The sequence below is a fragment of the Lactuca saligna genome, chromosome 8, assembly GCF_052625555.1.
Source record: "Lactuca saligna cultivar CGN05327 chromosome 8, ASM5262555v1, whole genome shotgun sequence".
Classification (NCBI taxonomy): Eukaryota; Viridiplantae; Streptophyta; class Magnoliopsida; order Asterales; family Asteraceae; genus Lactuca; species Lactuca saligna.
The window spans coordinates 5,596,140-5,613,981 of NC_136424.1; the positions used below are offsets into that span (position 1 = coordinate 5,596,140).

General features: G+C 31.7%; 1 protein-coding gene across 1 annotated transcript; it reads left to right on the plus strand.

Annotated features, from left to right (window-relative positions):
• Nucleotides 1–424: 424 nt before the first annotated feature.
• Nucleotides 425–6,321, plus strand: LOC145009358 (putative trehalose-phosphate phosphatase C). The gene is made up of 9 exons (XM_078968069.1): nucleotides 425–494; nucleotides 3,890–3,947; nucleotides 4,073–4,234; nucleotides 4,343–4,483; nucleotides 4,597–4,794; nucleotides 4,907–4,963; nucleotides 5,061–5,162; nucleotides 5,849–6,076; nucleotides 6,142–6,321. The coding sequence occupies exons 2-9, from the start codon at nucleotides 3,927–3,929 to the stop codon at nucleotides 6,319–6,321; spliced, it is 1,089 nt and encodes a 362-aa protein (XP_078824195.1). The 5' UTR covers nucleotides 425–494; nucleotides 3,890–3,926.
• The last annotated feature ends 11,521 nt before the right edge of the window (nucleotides 6,322–17,842 follow it).

Sequence of the window (17,842 nt, forward strand, 5' to 3'; positions counted from 1 at the left end):
TGGATCTGATTTAATAACGTTTGATATATTTTTTTACCGGGTCTATTAAGAAGTTGGATCTGATTTAATTAATAGTTGATTCATCAAAATGTTACTATAAAGAAATTCAACCCATCTTATAATAACCAAATTTAAATCTAATAAAGTAAAATAACCTATAGCTTATTTTCAATTTTATGTATAAACTATAACCAATTGAAAAATATAATTTCGGTAATAACCAAATTTGAATCTAATAAAGCAAAATAACCTATAGCTTATTTTTAATTTTATGTATAAACTATAACCAATTGAAAATATAATTTCGGTAAATACCAAATTGAAAATATAAGTAATAATTTAAAGTAAAAGAATCATTAATAATTTCCGTAAGAGCCCATGCTATCTATAAATACCCATTCCCCTCACCCTTTTCTTCTCCTTCCTAAAACCGCTCTCTTTTCATATTTCCTCTCAAGTTCGCCGTAAATCCTTTCCAAGATCCTGTACGACTGGTAAGTATCTCTCATACATTCTTTGTTTTTTGTTTAATCGTTAACGAATTTTTTGCATTCACCTTGCTTATGAATCTTTTTATCATTGTGTTTCTCATAGCATTCAATCATCAATGACGCTTTATTGACTTCGATTTCACTCTCTGTTTCATCGTTTTTATTTTTTGTCGCATATACGATAGATTTTTTTATCGGCTGTGATGGCCGTTGTGTGCACGAATTTCTACGGCGTGTTTTCAGGCATTCGCCGGAAAATCTAAAAACAGAGAGAAAACCGGCGGCGCTAGTTTTTCCGATTACTTCTCGCCTTTTTCTTAGCGACAAATCAGTAGGTTATGATTCATGAACATACCGAACGAAGCAGTTCGCTGTTCGTTTTCTATTTTTCCATGCGATAGTCACATAGCTCCATTTAAATCCAGCGCGTGCACTTCACCTCCACATCAATATTCAATAGTACTCCATATATTGAAAACCAGGTTAAAATAATCATTTTCTTAATATTAAATATGAAATAATAGTTTTCTTACGTTAATTATTTATATAAAATTATAATAATTTTAAATCATATTATATCGTCTATTAATATCATATATTATTTAATCATTGCTACTTTAAATTTAGGTGTGATCAAAACTAAATATATATTTCGATTTAATATTAATTTATAAGTTGTTTATTTGATGTTTTTTTAGTAAGCCAATGTAATTTATAAAGTTATATTATTTTAAATATTATTATTGTTAATTAATTTAAAAACAATTTATATGGAAATTTTTTTAATTATTATAAAAAAATAGTTGGGATATTTTTTAGTTAATTTGACATATCTAATTAGTTTTCTATTTAAAACATTTAAATGTTTTAAACTAATTTAAAATAGATTGCTTTTGAATATTTTAAAATTTGTTTCATGTTTAGATTTTTATTTTGGTTTTGACATAAAATTTTAAGTATGCTATATTGATAATCCAAAAAATATACCATTAATATGATAATATTTCATATTTAATAACATATTTAAATTAATAAATATATATTATAATGAAATTTGAAAAGTTTGAAGGTTTTAGATGTACATAATAAAAGAAAAAAAATATTTCTTTTATAGTATAATATAAAAATATAGATCTAGATAGTATCATTTAAAGCACACACGATAATATATTTGTTATTACCATTTACTTTGAAAGTTATTATGTAAATGAATATCATTCATGTAATAATAATACATAATATTACGATTTATTTCAAAGAATAAGTTCTACGATTATTTGCACTTAAAGCTTGAGAGATTCTAATTAAAAGTTGCTCATAACTCATGAATTAAGGTTTGTAATTCACAATCACAATACATATATGATAAGATATTATGTTCTTTTTATCTCTACTTTGTTTGCTTGCTTACTTTTTTAGAATGTGACTAGGTTTCCAAGATTTGTTTGCTTTAATGATTTGAAGGTAAAAAGGTTTTGCTAGAATAAAATACGTTGATTTACATTATTATTTTCTTATAAATTAGAATCTTGTGATACTTTTATTTACTTTTAATCTAATATTATAGTTTAGGGATCATTAGAAATTTAATTTTTGCTGTGAAAAACTTGGACAATTAATGACCACATATACATAAAATATGTAATAATTTAATATAATTATCGAGTTTACATCCACTGTTCCTCGTATAACAAATAATTGTTTACTACTCAAGATATTTATTTTAATTTTTTTAAGTAATTTTGGTAGCATCCCAATAAATACGTGGTACCTCCGAAGTTTGTGTGAGGGATTTTTTTAGCTTATTTAATAGATGCTTCTGACCTTATATTTTTCTATTGTTTACCTTTTGACAAACTTGGTTCCATTGTACATAACCTAATTATAGCTCCACTTTTACCTTCTTCTTTTTTTGCCATATGCACTTGTATCTTTACACTATTTTTCTTACCTGTTTCAACTAGTAGAATTTGCTTTAAAAATATTTAAATCATGATATGCTTTGTTTTGTGTTTGATTCTTGAGTTATTTATTATACAATGAATTCTTAACATACACGAATGTAGGTAGACAATAATTTCACTTCAGTTCAATTAGTAGAACACAACCAATAAAATACATAGGATCAATAATTGGGGAAAATAATACAACTTCTTAAAGATAGTGTATTAAAATAAAGAGAAACCACCTCCATGTTGCAGTTGACGGATCTATGTTATTAGGTTTGAATAATTGAACAGTAATATATTGGATAATCTGAAGAAATACACTACTATTGCCTCATAAATTCAATATTGTTTCATTTCATACGATATTAAAAAGTGAAGTTATGTTTGTTTATCATTAAATATTTTCACTTGTATTATTTGCTTATGGGAGGTTGAAAGAAAAGAACCATTTGTTCTTGTGGTGACTTGGTGTAGTGCAAATTTTAAATTTTATTTTAAACTATAAAGGATCTGAACACCGACTTTTAGGATTTGATGTTTGGATTATAAAACTAGAGTTCAAATGGACCTTTTTCATTTTTCTTCATCTGTGTCAGTTTATAGGCCAGAGACTTGCATCCCACTTTTCACGCGTCTTTTAACGCGCGTGCACATACTCTCCTCTACTAATTTACATATTTATTCCAATCAGAATCCCATGTACAAGAAAATGCAGATCTTTCATCAAAAGTGATTTTGTGGAGCAATCTTTTCTATTAAGAAACATTTTTTATTATTCAATTCATAACTTAATCAAATTTGTGTAAAACTAAAATTAATATTATTATTTATGAGAGATTCAATATTCTTCTACATATCCTTCTATACATGATATGTATCATATAAATATTTTAAAATATTATTATTTTCATTAGATGTGGTACATATCATTATATTATTAATATAAGAATATCTAACAAAATGTATCATTTTATCATATTTTACACTCATAAATGAAGGATATTTTAATCAATGTAGTGCACAATCCACATTCCATTTCCAAAATCTTTTGTCTCTACCTCACGTGACAAAAATTTATATCATTTGGTATCTGAATAACGTATTGGTTTTTTATTACTTTTATTTTCCTGGGTGCTAAGAGGCTGATGGATTCGATGGATCTGTGGGTGTAGCATGGAACATATGTTGACATCCATCTCCCTTTACCTAATTTTGTTATTTAATTTTACCTTTTTTTAGTATTAAACATGAAAATCATTATCATTGACACTAAACAATCTTTAAAATTTATTTTCAGATACTATTAAGGGATGTTTATAACTTTTACATAATAATAATTTTTGACTTTTGTTCTTGTTACTTTCGCATGCGTGTGTTATCAATGCCTTTTGTCATTTTAATAATCCTCTTAATGTATGTTTCTTTTTGATCAATGTTGTGGTAAAATAGCAGTGAAAAGAACATAACACAAGCCAAGAAAGAGACAATGGTTGGGTCCAAATTCATGGTACCTATTGATTTCTTCTTATTTTTCTTACCCTTTTTAATTATAACACTTTTAAGTCCTTACTCTTTTGTTTATTTAATTATTTCTGCTTAATTAATTTCTTCCTGTTGCTTTCAATATAATAGAATGTGGCAACAAAGCTTTATGAGGCAACAGGAATGCAAAGATGGCTACCCACAAAACCACAATCTGAAGTCATGTCCAAATCCAAACATGATCATGTCGATGGTGGCTATAACATGCCTAATGAACCAATCCCAATCGACCAAAATTACATTTCTTGGTTGGTAAGTCACTTCATAATTCATATCTTAATTAATCTCTTTTTTGGTATTTCATTATTAATAATAATTAAAGATTTCGGGCACATATTCGTTCTCTTTATATATATATAGAAAGAACACCCTTCTGCTCTCACCTCATTCCAACGAATGATCAATGCATCAAAGGGGAAACAAATAGTCGTCTTCTTAGATTATGATGGCACATTGTCACCCATCGTCAGTGACCCTGAGCGTGCCTTCATGTCTGATCAGGTACTTCAACATATTAATTAATTAAATTAAACCCATTTTTTAAATTCGTCGTCTTATATACTATTATAATTATAAATAAATAATACTCATTTGACATATAATATAATATCCAGATGCGTACAGCTGTTGGCGATGTATCGAATCACTTCCCAACAGCTATAATCAGTGGGAGAAGTCGCGAAAAGGTTTTTGATTTTGTTAAGTTAAAAAAGGTGTACTACTCAGGGAGTCATGGGATGGATACGATGGGACCTGCTCCCAAGAATATGTCTTATGATAACAAGTATCTACATAAAATATCAGATAACGAGGTAATTATTAATTATTAATTAACGTACCCCTAATATTTCTTCTATATATAATAACAATAGTTATATGTATACTGACATAAAATACGATGTACGTACGTATAATATTTGTTAGGGGAATGATTTCGTCGTTTTCCAACCAGCTCAAGATTTTCTATCTACAATCGAGAAGGTACAATAAACATAAACAATTAACATGTATTTGCAAAATTGCTTCGATCCAATTGTTCAACATTTTTATTGGTTTAATTGACTGACACGTGGCACAGATGCTAATCGAGGTCAAGGAGAGAACACGAAACATAAAAGGGGTGACTATTGAGGACAATAGATTTTGTCTTTCTGTTCACTACCGACATGTGAAGGATGAGGTATGCGAAAATCATGATTTTTAAAATCAATATATTTTTCGAGTAAATTACATTTTTAATTACTAGCAATTAGCCCGACAAGTTTTCTATTGTAATTTTAGCGATGGGTTGTTTTTAACGTTTTTATCATGTTCCAAAAAAAATGATTGTATATTTAGGACTAAAATTGAAAAAAAAAAATCATTAGTCCTAAGGACTAAAAATAATCATTTTTTCTTAAGTAAAAAACAGCCATACTAACTTGCCAAGGGACTAAAAATTTAATTTATTATATATGAATATAGTTTTGAGTAAAATTACATTTTCTGGGTCCTATGCATAGGTGATTTTTTCAATTTTGTTTTAAAAAAATTATGGCAAATAAGGTCTCCCTTTGAGATTTATAATTATGCAATGTTTTTTTTGAAACTCTAAAAATAAAATAACTATGTATTTGAAAAAAAAAATAGTTATAGTCATTTTACTTGTAACATGGAACGAGAAAACGTTATTTTAAAAATATGAGCTAAGAACCAAAATTGGTAGAATATTTTTTTTGGGACAAGAATTCAAATAAGGACCAAAATCACAATGACAGACCAAAATTGCAAAAAGCAGCTATTGATGAGGGCTAAAAGTGTAAATTATTATTCTTTTTAAAAGTAGTAGTCCATAGAAATGAACATACATGTGGGCTGTGGGTGCAGGATTACGGAAGAGTGGAGTCGGAAGTGGAGTCGGTGCTTGCGAAGAATCCAGGGTTCCACGTGACGAAAGGGAACAAGGTGTTGGAAATCCGGCCGTGTATCGGCTGGAACAAAGGCGATGCTCTTAAGTATCTTCTCGACACTTTGGGCTTTCACAATTCCGCTAGTGGTAATCACGTCTTCCCCATTTACATCGGAGACGATACTACAGATGAGGATGCTTTCAAGGTATTTAAATATATATTATATGAATTAAAATTTTGAAGCTAACATGCATTAATTAATTAATTCAGGTTTTGAGGGAAGGAGGTATCGAAGGGTACCCAATAATAGTATCATCCACACCAAAAGAGACAATGGCTTTGCACTCACTTCGTAACCCATCGGAGGTACAATCCTTCCTGATGCGTTTAGGTCGATGGGGATTTAACAATGCCACCACCAACAATCATCACCACTACCCACCTAGCTAATTAATATATATATATATATATATATATATATATATATATATATATATATATATATATATATATATATATATATATATATATATATATATATATATATATATATATAAGTATATATGTATATAAGTCCCACCCAAGAGAAACAAGATATGTTAATGTTAGTGGCTGAAGCACCAGCAGGACACTCTTTTTATGGTCTTGGCTTGCGTGCTGTTTTTTTCCTTTATTTAGGTCGAGTTGTTTTCTTTTAATGAATAATATGTTAATCTTCCATCTATATCTAACTACAGCCTTTTGTAATGGCTTTGGTTTTTATATAAATTATATATTATTAATTTATTATACATATGGCCATCTCTTAATTTTCAATCTATTTACTCTTTCGAATCTGTTATAGACTTAATTATATCTTCTTGTGTGTTTGAACATATAAATTATATGCATGCGTGCCACCATTTCTTTTGTTAAGGAAACGGACACAATATAATCGTAAATTATGGTCTGGGTGATTATACCATGGCAAACTCGTAGTTTTCCAAGACCATCGTACCATTGAAATCTCAATCATGTCAAGTCAGATTTTATACTTAATAAAGTAGTCCCCAGTACCACATTAACATGAATATATTATAAGTATTTCTAATTAAATTAATAAATTAATATTAAAATATATAACAATCAAATAATAATAAATATTTAATATAATAACCATTCAGCCATGGTTAAAAATAAGATATTGCACAAAAAAATAGCACCGTATGTTTGAGTCGACATGATATATGGAACTAGGTTAAAATATTGATGAGAGTCATATATAATTGTTTGCCTGACATTATTTACTTACATTATTATGTATGAGACATGTGTAATACACGGGTTGATTTAAAAAAAATTAAACATTAAAATGTAAACAGAAAATATATTTTAATATATAACTTTAAAATAAGAAAAAAAAAACATATTTATTGCAATTTAATATCATATATATGACATTTAATATTTTATATTTATAAGTATATGATTTTTATTTTAAAAATTGAAACAAACCAAAAATTAACAAGTGGATAATATTTATTTTAAAAATATCACAAAATAATAAGTATCAAAACTCATGAAAGATTAACATGTGGTAAAAAAAACATTCATTTATTAAGGAGGATTTGTAAGTAAGAAGTTGGTTGAATTTCACATTTTGGTAATATGGTAAGATTTTGTATTAAGATAAATTTCAAATAAGATATAGTTAAAATTGGTGATTCATGATGTTTTATCTAGTTTCGAAATCGTATCTAGTTTTGAAATCGTACATTATTATGTTCAATTCACACGTATTGTTTTCTTATGGACTTGAACGTCTGTAGAGTTTTATGTATATTGAAGTATGATTTATGTCAAAACGTATATTTATATTGATATAAAACACATTTTATAACGATATTCAATATCTTATTTATAAAATATTGACAGTTTGACACAGATTTTTATTATTATGTACATATAAATGAGATGGTAATAAATAAACTATGTAATAAAAATTAAAATAAAATTTTGAATCAAACAACTTAAATTATTTTCTTTTAAATAATTAAAATTTTGTTGATATATTATTGTTATGAAATAACATAAATGTTATTATTATAAATTTCTATTTTTCTTATACTTATATAAACTAAAATAAAATGTTCAATTTATAAGTATTGTGTAAGATATATGTAGAATCTAAGATTTTTTTTCTCCAAAAGAATCTTTATGTAGAAAATAGACTCCATCATATATAGACATACAATATTGGATATATTAATAATTTGGAGTGTTTTACATATATATTTCATACTATATTAGATTAAATTTGTAACTAATAACATAAAAAAAAAAAAAAAAGGAGTAAAATAATATTAAAATTTATATGTATGAAGCCCTTATTTACAAACAAATTAAAAGGCGTTTATATATAAATAAGAAACTCTCACCAACAATGTTTTTCAAAAAAAAAAAAAAAAAAAAAAAAAAAAAAAAAAAAAAACTCCGATAGATTTTCTTAAATCGTTATTTTACAAAACTTTTTTCAACAAGGATCTCACTTGTAAGCATCTTTTAGAAGTTTAACCGCCTGCAATTTGCAAAATAACAAAGCAACATCTTAATTATATGTAAATATTAAGCTTTAAATATGGAAACGTACTTTAACATTGATTATTTTAAAATGGAGCCAACTTTATTAAGAAAACGACTAGCAAATCCTAGACAAAAAGACCCAAAATGCTACATCAAAATAAGACCGGCAAACAAGTGGTTACACCACCAAACAATCCAATTAAGGCTAGACATTTCCGATCTATATTTAACCCAAGGAAACATATGCATTTGCATGATCATGATTAGCTTAGGGACCGATATCGAGCAATTACGAAAAATAAACCAATATCTAGCATTCCATATAAACTAGAAGCATGGTTGGAGCCACAACTCCAAGCATTTGAGGCCATGCTACATTTTTATTTAGGTAGAATAATTTTGACAATCATTGAGATCCTATGACCGACAAATAGAAACTACATTTTTTAAAAAGATATAAGAAATATTAAAACATCTAGTAAAAAGCTAGACACAAGAGACTACAAAGAAGAAAATTTTACTAAAACGTCGTTTAAAAATCAAACTCTAAACTTCCAAAGCAAAAACACGTGGAACGAAAAACACAAGCCTCGTTTTCAATCACAATGTTGCAAATTTGACACACCAAAAAAGTGATATTTAAACATTTTGTTGATAATATTCGCCATCGGGGGAAGCTTCCCCAACCGAATTTTTCAACCCAAAATATTTACTCTAATTGAGTACCCGGCTATTCTATTTACCTCATATGGATTGCATGTGCATCCAGAATTAGGTTCCTTCTCGATCAAAGACCTCAATGATTTCACCAAGAACACTAGAAGAATTGAGTTGTCATTTTCCATCTACAAGTCACCTTATTTTAGGTTTCAAATGATTCAATTCATACAAGTCGACTTGTGACTCCTAGGAGTTTGACAACTATGCATACGATGAACGTGAAGACTTAAAAGTTATTGGTAATGATGAATGAGACCACCATCATCACCACCGTTACCGTCATCACCAACAGCTACCATTACCATAACCACTTATCACTACCACTGCCGCCACCACTGCCACCACCATCATCATCACTATGATTACCACCCGCCACCACCACCACCTGCCACCATCACATATAACTTATAAAACAAAGTAAAATAATAATAATAATAATAATAATAATAATAATAATAATATGGGAAATTATGTCATTTTACATCATTCTAATCTCATTTCCTTCCAACTAAACAGAATATGAAATTAGATTATAATTCTATTTCCTGCTAACCAAACAGACTATAGAATTTCTTTACAGAAGAGCTCTCGCTGATAGCAAGGAAGTGAGCACTCTTCGTCAATCGGTCTACAATCACCCATATTGCTTCGACACCTCACGTATTCCTCGGTAATTTGGTGATAAAATACATGGAAATCTGTTCCCACTTCCACTGGGGAACCTCCAGAGGCTGTAATGGGCCATGTGGATGCTAATGCTCCACCTTAACCCAACAATAGGTCAAGCACTTCTCAACTACCCATGTCACGTCTCTCTTCATACAGGGATACCAATAATCTCTTTTCAAAACTAAATACATCTTAGTGGTTCTTCTTAGCATCTGTTATTTTGGCACAAATATTTTTGGTTCTTAAAAAGAAACAGTTCGAGAAGGTTCAATTGTCCGAAATGAATTTCTAGACTTGCGGATTTATCGACCTCACGTTTGTAAAAAGAACCAAATTTTGGTGGATCGAGAATCTCGATCTATGTGCCTCCTCCATTAGTATGCGCCGAGCTCCACCTATATAGGGCACCCAAATCTGCCCACGGAAAGTCATAAGCCCCCGACTGTCCGTATCAAACTCGGAAACATGTCCGATCATCCACTCCCTCTTGCGGTTCTCCGGTCTCACAACCTCCACATGGGCATCTCGGATGGTATCTAAGATGGGAGTCATCACCGTCATCCTCATACGCACATCTCGGATCGGAGCACTCGCTGCTCTATGGCTTAAGGCATCGGCTACCACATTATCCTTGATCGGATGATACAAGATCTTGCAGTCGTAGTCTTTCACTACATCCAACCACCTCCACTGTCTCATATTCAGGTTGGGCTGATCCATGAGGTACTTCAGGCTCTTATTGTCCGTGTATATGGTACATCGGACTCCATACAGGTAGTGGCACAATATCTTGAGGGCGAACACCACCACCCCCAGTTCCAAATTGTGGGTAGGATACCTCATCTTATGAGGCTTCAACTGCCTCGATACGTATGCTATCACGTGCACCCTCTACATCAACACCGCACCCATCCCTGATATAGATGCATCATAGTAAACCACGAAGTCCTCCACTCCCTCGGGAAGGGCTAACACTGGAGCTTCGCACAATCTTTGGCGAAGAGTCTCAAATGAGGCCTGCTACTCAGGCTCCCAGGCAAAAGTAACTCCCTTCCGGGTCCATCTGGTGAGAGGAATGGAAATCTTGGAGAAATTTATGATAAACCTCCGATAGTAGCCAGCCAAACCCAGAAAACTCCTGATCTCGGACGGGGATCTCGGAACCTCCCATCTCATAGTTGCCTCAATCTTGGCCGGGTCAACCAATATCCCATTTTGATTAACAAGGTGTTCCAGGAACTGGACCTCTCGTAACCAGAAATCACACTTGGAGAATTTGGCATAAAGTCTTTTCACCCTCAATACTCCAAGAATCTATCGAAGATGCTCATCGTGCTTGGATCTCGAGTATACCAGAATATCGTTGATGAACACGATCACATATCGATCCAACATGAGCCTGCACACTCGGTTCATGAGATCCATGAACATTGCCGGTGTGTTAGTGAATCCGAAAGGCATAACTCAAACTCGTAGTGCCCATAACGAGTCCTAAATGTCGTCTTCTGGATATCTTCCTCGCAAACTCTCATCTGATGATATCCAGACCTCAAATAAATCTTGGAAAACCAAGATGCCCCCTATAACTGATCGAAAAAAACGTTGATCCTTGGTAGTGAATAACGGTTCTTGACCGTCAACTTATTCAACTCCCAATAATCAATACATATCCGGTGTGAACCATCCTTTTTATGACAAAAATGATCGGTGCTCCCTACGGTGAGCTACTCGGTCTGATAAAACCCTTCCCTAGCAGCTCTTGGAGATGTGAGGATAACTCTTGCATCTCAGGTGGCGCAAGGTGATAAGGTGCCTTTGAAATAGGTGCGGCACCTGGAACCAAATCAATCCAGAACTCCACCTGCCTCTCGGGAGGCACGCCCGCCAACTCCTCGTGGAAAACATCCAGGAATTCACACACTATCAAAACCTCGGAAATAGAACTCGACCTCTCTGTAGCAACCCACCTCCTCTGTAATGATCCTGCGGATCTTCTCATCATTGGTCCCACTCCTCCCGGGGTTATGGCGTGTACCCACCATGATGTCTCTGAAACAAAACACAAAAATCATCAGAGACTCGTTCAAGCATACTCACACTCGATTCCCCATCCCTACATGCTCCTTAGCACCCTAAGGATTCTTACTTGGGTTGCATATAGATCCGGTGCTTTCAGTAGTACGGGCCCAATACTACCATCCACACCAACTTGTAGTCACCCCAATTCCTCCTCTTAGGATCCCAATTCACAATTACTATATCTCTCACGAATAACAAACTACTCTCTCAATAGACCCCACATATGCTTATTTAGGTATCTCTCCTAGATTATCCCTCAACTCAGAACTCTTTTTAAGTGATTCCTGCTAGATACTCCTACTCCGCATATACTCAAAAAAATAACAAATAGCAGTAACTCCTAGGCTAAAGCATCACAAATCAGGAAACTCTAGCCCTAAATATAAAATACCTAGCCTATCCTCTTGCGTGCATCCCTAACATCTCATAAATATCTCATAACACAAATAAGTAAGGGTATTTTAGGAAATCACCGTGCAGGCCTTGGCTGATTGTACACAATGCTCCAACTCGTTTTTCTCTTTAACCTATTTCTCATTTTAGAAAAATCATTTCTTTTGAAAATCTTTCTCAATTCCTCATTTTGAGTCCAGACACACCCGAATGTACATCCGAATCCCTCAAACCAAGACTTTGATACCAACTTGTAACACCGTAAATTTTCAAACAAATTTTTCGTTTTAAAAATCACCCACTTCTCATAAACATGGTTCACAAATTCCCAAAATGAAAATTTATCAAAAACACATATTTATAAATTGTTTAAACAAAATCCAGGATCCTCAAATCAAAACTCCGTCTCGTGTATACAATCAAGCCGGCGCCTTCCCGTGATCCTGAAAAGTACCTGAAACACCTAACACATAACATGGTAAGCACGAAGCTTAGTGAGTTCCCCAAATACCACACATATCTCATTAGGGTGGAACCCTCCGATTCCACAACTAGGGTGGACCTTTCGGTCCTAACTCAGTAAACTCATAATAATACACAGCATAAATCACAAAGATATAATGCAGGTTATCACAATACTCAATATAAGCACGTAAGACCCTCCGGTCACACAAATATTACCACTCTAGGTAAGTATAATAAGAAGACTCACCTCGTAAGCAAGCAAATAAACCTTGTACATGAATCACCGATCTAGCCTCCGCCTAACGCATATGATAACTATCTCTAATTAACACTCCAATCACAAATCTAAATAAACCAAATGTAATTTTCCCTCACTAGCTCTTGGGATGGGTGAAAGACCATTTTACCCCTCCATGGTCCCCATAATCCCTGTCTTGACCAAACTCTAAAGTTAACAGAAGTCAACACTCGAGTCAACAGTCCATGTTGACCCGAATCGTCGAGTGCATCTATGTGACTCGCCGAGTCCCCTCGTTCCTTCAGCAATGTCGTGAAAATCTAATTTAACTCGTCAATTTGTCTCACCAACTCGCCAAGTTACTCATGTCCAGACTCGTCGGGGAAAACCCTAGCCGACTCGTCAAGTCAGTTCATCGGCTCGGTGAGTCCCTCCAGTCTATGTTCTTATTCAGACGTTTTAAGGCAGATTTACAACCCCAAACTCTAGATCTAGCCTCCCAAGGCTGAGATACCACGTAAAGCTACAATCTTTACGTCCATGCATGACACTTAGGGCTTGAAATGCCAAAACAAGTTTCATTTAGAGTCTTAAGCATAAAAGCTCTTCTATGGCTGGAAAGTTGGGACCTTTGGACTCTCGGGACCTCATAAGGTCCCGATATGAAGTGTCAATCTCTTGATAATCTCAACCTACTCAAAGTCCTAAGGAAAGATGGAAAAGCCCTAAAACTCCATAAAAATGAGATCCAATCAAAATAATGAGCAAGGTGGAGACTTTTTACCTTCAACAGAAGCTATAGATGAAATAACACCAGATCCAACTGTCCCTTCTCATTTCCAAGCCTTGATACTCTTCTCTTCTCTTCAAAAGTACACTAGAATGCTCAAGTTAGCGATTCTCCTTCTCTCAATTCACTCTAGACAATTAGGGTTTCACACAGGGGAGTAAGGTGGCTGGTGAGGCGGAAATAAGGGCTTAAAGTCCTTTAAATAGGACCCAACCCCGGAGAATTAGGGTTTCCTCTCACAACGCCAACTCATCGATTTGGTCTCTCTGACTCGTCAAGTTGGTCTTAAAACCCACGTGGCCAACCCGTCTCTACTCGACGAGTTGGGGAATCCAACTTGTCGAGTTGCTCAATCAACTCATATATATATATATATATATATATATATATATATATATATATATATATATATATATATATATATATATATATATCATACCTGGAAGTCGGTTAATAAGGTTAAATAAATATCAAACTTAAAGTGTAATCATATATAAACTAAATTTAAATATTAAAATAATATATTTACTTCTACTTATAAAGTTATGCTTTTTAACTTTTAATATATTATACTTAATTTATTAGTTTTAATATATTGTTGGATGTAAACCATTATCATTTTAAAGATACAATTTTGGAACAATTTTTATAAAATACTTAAATTATTAATTTAAATATAATATTACAGTGTCAATTTAAATGTAAATTTCAGTTTAATTTAAACAACCAAAAAATATTTTGTAAATAGTCAAAAGTGATCAGTTGTAGTGTCGTTCTAATATTGATTATAAGTTGGTTAATAAGGTTAAATAAATGTCAAACCTAAAGTGTAATCATAAATAAATTAAATTTCAATTTTAAAATAATATTTTTACTTCTACTTATAAATTTATGTCTTTAACTTTTAACATATTATATTTAATTTATTAGATTTAAAATATTGTTGTATGTAAACCATTATCAGTTTAAAGCTACAACGTTTGAACAGTTTGGACAAAATACTTAAATTGTTAATTTAAATGTAACATTATGGTGTCAACTTAGATATAAATTTCAGTTCCATTTAAAAAACCAAATAATATTTTGTAAATAGTTAAAAGTGATAAATTGTAGTGATAAATGCAAAAACTAAATTATAATCTCAATTTAACAAAAATATTTTTATAATCGTTAAAAAATTTCAAATAAGTAGCTTAAAATAACTTACAATAATAATAGTTAAAAACAACTCTATGTAAATGATTATATTGTTACCTTTAAAATCAAAAAATAATGTTTGATGTTTTAAATACATATAATGATAGAAATTAAAATATTAAGCAAATAAATTTTAAAAAATTAATTAACAATAAAAAACAACTATAAATAATATTAAACCATATTTATATTTAATTTTATTCATGTGTAACTCGTGGGTAGAAGTAATTCAAACGATTGAGATTATGCAGTTATAATATAATAGATGTATATATTGTCATATAATTCAAAATAATCAATATATTATATAATTTTAGTATACACATTAGTATATGAAATTTAACAACAACGTTATTGTTATATTTATAAAAAAAAAACATATATTTATAAAGACTTCAATTATATAGGTGTTTCTGCGTAACGCGTGGACATTCGCCTACTCTAAATTATAAAACTGGGTTTTTGTACTATTAATTTTGTTTCAAACGAAGCATGGATCTATTAGAGGTAAATTCCGGTGTTCCACTTTGTGCACTTCAAGATCATATCAATAAGAAGTACGAGATATGAATCTTATTAGACAAGGTTTTTAGGGAAAAGTAAGTTGCAACAAAGGTTGTGCTATGTGATTATACGAAGCATTATAATGTAACATCCTCATTTTTACGGTCATTTTAAATTTTTTTTTATTTATGCTTATTTAAAACAAAGTTTATTTTTAAATGCGGAATTTGGTCCCGTAAAAGTATTTTTAAAGAAAATGTTTTTCATTAATTTATAAAAGTTTGGGATGTCATAACTGATACAAAATATAAGAATAAAAAGACCTTACAGTATCTTAGACTATCGGTCTACATCTCCTCGAATCTCTCATCATTCATGTACTTATGTACTACTACCTATGGTACAAAGAAGCTAAGTGGGTCATATTGGGAAATCTAATGAGTACATAGGGTTTTTAACCCATAATAATATAGTTAATATGTTTAATTATCAAACAATTAACCCAATTACCCATCCTTGTTTTCTTCTTTATTCTTCCTTAAGAATCTATCCTAAGGGTTATCATGGTCATCGTTGCTGACAATATTGTTACATGGATTTCTCTGCAATACATGTCAGTAGGTTTTCTTTTTATTTTTATTCCTAAGGATCTGTCTTAAGGATCATCTTACCCATCATTGTTGGCAGTACTATTACATGGATTTCTCTACAATACGTGTCAGTAGGATACAGTACATCAAATGGGCACCTAGTCTATCACCTACAGGTTATAAACATGTATGTGTTCCACGAGACTATCATCAAATAGTCTGGTGGTCATCACCTATACTTTGTTAGGTAACTACATCATTGGTACACTAGTACCATTCCTACATCGTTAGTACACTAGTACCATTTCTACCTTATTAGTACATTAGTATTATTAAAGTCGTGATATCCTATTGTCATTTTCATCATTCATTACTGTGACATCTTATCTCTCATTAATCTTCTCATTACCCAATATATTATATTCATGAAAATACATATACAGCATAATGATGGGTTTTGGTCATAAGACATCCTATGTGCTCATACAAACCCTAATGCTTGGATCTAGGTTTCTCTATTGTACATGCTTTGAATCCAAGACTATAAACCCTAATTCTAACATATGGAAATCAACATTAACATATAATTAGGTTTAAGAACATACCTTGATTGTTATATAGCAATAACAATCACAACTCCACCTTGGATTGACTTTGGAATGCTTAGAGTCACAAGTATCACTCCTCTAATAGCTTACAAACACCATAAGCAAATGGAGAAGGTATAAAGAGAGAGGTGAGAGGTTAGAATTCGTATCTAGGACCTCTTGGGAAGGGATACACGAATTCATGACCCTAGGGGTGTTTATATATAGGTGTAGAGATAGGGTTTCAGTCATTATCCTTATCTAGTTGATTATCCATTAAGCAACCAATAAGATAATCTTTGAATCCTTATCATACTCGAATTCTAAGGCTTTCCAACCTTAAATTCGTCCACCATATAAATAAGATAATCCTTACCTTATTTTGTAACTATCACATAATTACAAATCAACCCCTCTAGTTTAATTAATTACATTTGATCACAAAACTAATTCTTAATTAATTATTGACCAATATTAATTAAACAAATATGATTTCTCCTTTAATATATTATTCTTATAACATATTAATAAATCATATTATCCTCTCTCTCTTTATTCATTTCTCCAATCAAGTTGCTTTGGTGAAGGCAACCCAAAAGGACCATGCACCATCGGGTCAAGTACATACCAAAATAGTTATGGACTTAGACACTAATCCAACAGTCTCCCACTTGGATAAGTCTAACTACTATTCTGCGTATGAATTCAGATCCTGATCTGCAATCGTAGCTTTCCAAAGCCGCTGTCAACTCTGATCATATCAGATACGCGTGTCCTTAGATAAGGGATCATATATTCCTCCATTCTAGATATCGTATGAGATATGATTTCTAATCATTCTCTTTGTACTATATCTCGATTTCCGATTTATGACGACAGACTAATTGAACAAATTAAATTAGCCCTAGCCCGGCCGAGCATTTACGTATGTCATCACTAAACCATCGAGGGGCCCAAAGATATCGCTTTTATCCTACTTTGGATAAAAGGAACGGATAAAATCTGATACAATGCTCGCTTGCACTCACTCACCGAATTACACACAACAATATGTTTTATAACACCAAGTTACTGGTGCGTTTACATATTATCAATGTGCAACCGATCAGCAAGATACAACTCACACATCTCGGTTTCAAGAATATAAGATGTTATCGTCTCACTAATCACTCGAGAT

Excerpts from the sequence above, each read along its gene's own strand:
- LOC145009358 (XM_078968069.1), top strand. The coding sequence starts at position 3,927 with ATGGTTGGGTCCAAATTCATG. Across the intron at positions 4,235-4,342 it reads AAAATTACATTTCTTGGTTG|AAAGAACACCCTTCTGCTCT; the intron begins GTAAGTCACTTC and ends ATATATATATAG. Across the intron at positions 6,077-6,141 it reads CAGATGAGGATGCTTTCAAG|GTTTTGAGGGAAGGAGGTAT; the intron begins GTATTTAAATAT and ends TAATTAATTCAG.